Source organism: Camelina sativa, unplaced genomic scaffold (genome assembly GCF_000633955.1).
Source record: "Camelina sativa cultivar DH55 unplaced genomic scaffold, Cs unpScaffold02812, whole genome shotgun sequence".
Lineage (NCBI taxonomy): Eukaryota > Viridiplantae > Streptophyta > Magnoliopsida > Brassicales > Brassicaceae > Camelina > Camelina sativa.
In genome coordinates, this window is record NW_010923922.1 from 1 (window position 1) to 1,008 (window position 1,008).

At 47.2% G+C, this 1,008-nt stretch overlaps 1 protein-coding gene across 1 annotated transcript; it reads left to right on the forward strand.

Moving 5' to 3' along the window:
* Positions 1 to 43: 43 nt before the first annotated feature.
* Positions 44 to 1,001, forward strand: LOC104774426 (B3 domain-containing protein At2g31720-like; the record flags this gene model as incomplete). The annotated part of the gene is made up of 2 exons (XM_010499033.1): positions 44 to 779; positions 907 to 1,001. Coding segments are annotated over 2 exons (831 nt in total), but the record flags the coding sequence as incomplete, so codon positions are not given.
* Positions 1,002 to 1,008: the final 7 nt, after the last annotated feature.

The following is a 1,008-nucleotide window of genomic DNA, read 5'->3' on the forward strand; positions in this document are numbered from 1 at the left end:
TAGCAAGAGAGAGAGAGAGAGAGAGAGAGAGAGAGAGAGAGAGAGAGGAACAACGATGATCTCTTGCAGCTCGGGCAAACGAAAGAAGATGATTCATGGGTGTGAGAATCAAGACCCTGAACAAAACCCTAATCGTGATGCTTGTTCTCCAAGTTTGTGCCATATAGAGTCCAAGAGGCGTGGACAAATGGTAATTTCCAACACGGTAAGAAGAAGAAAGGCCCCTGTCAGAAGAAGAAAGGCCCCGGTTAGAGAAAGAGAGGCGGTGTTTCAAGAGAGAGGTAGGACGCCGGAATGGCTGGTTAACGTAATGAGAGAAAAGAATGGTACGGACGAGAAGATGATAATGAGGGAGAAGGTTCTTAAAGAGAGTGATGTCAACAAACACGAGGCACGTCTCTTGATTCCCTGGAACGACATAGTGGATATGGACTTTATGAACGAGGAGGAGTTGGAAATCGTAGACAAACATCACAGAAAAGAGACTAAAAAAGAATTAGATTTTACCTTGGTGGGTTTGAATTGTCAAACATGGGATCTTAACCTTAGGAGATGGGATATGAGTTCCACTTCCAGCTACGTCTTGGTTTCAGGGTGGAGAAAGGTCGTCTTCAGTCCCGTTAAAAGGCTGAGGAGAGGCCAGAGGTTTCAGATTTGGTCCTTCCGATCCGCTCCCCAGGCAAGCTTATATTGCTCTCGTTCCTCCGGAACCAGCTCCAGCTCTGGCTATGGCTCTTGGTCCGGCTCCAGATCGTGCTCCATCTTCAACTCCGGCTCCGGTTGTTACGAGAGACTCTGACGTACTAGATACATCTCAAACTATTATCGAGGCACAAGAAGAGAGGCAGAGGAGCTTATTTGTTGACCTTCCAAGGAGAAGGTTAACCAATCGAGTTCCGGTTCCAGTTAAAGATTGCGAGGGACTAAATTTATTGGCTGAGGTATGCGAGGATACGACTTGTCATGAGGCTGTACAAGTGGCAAATGAGGGGAGCTCACTGGTCTCCG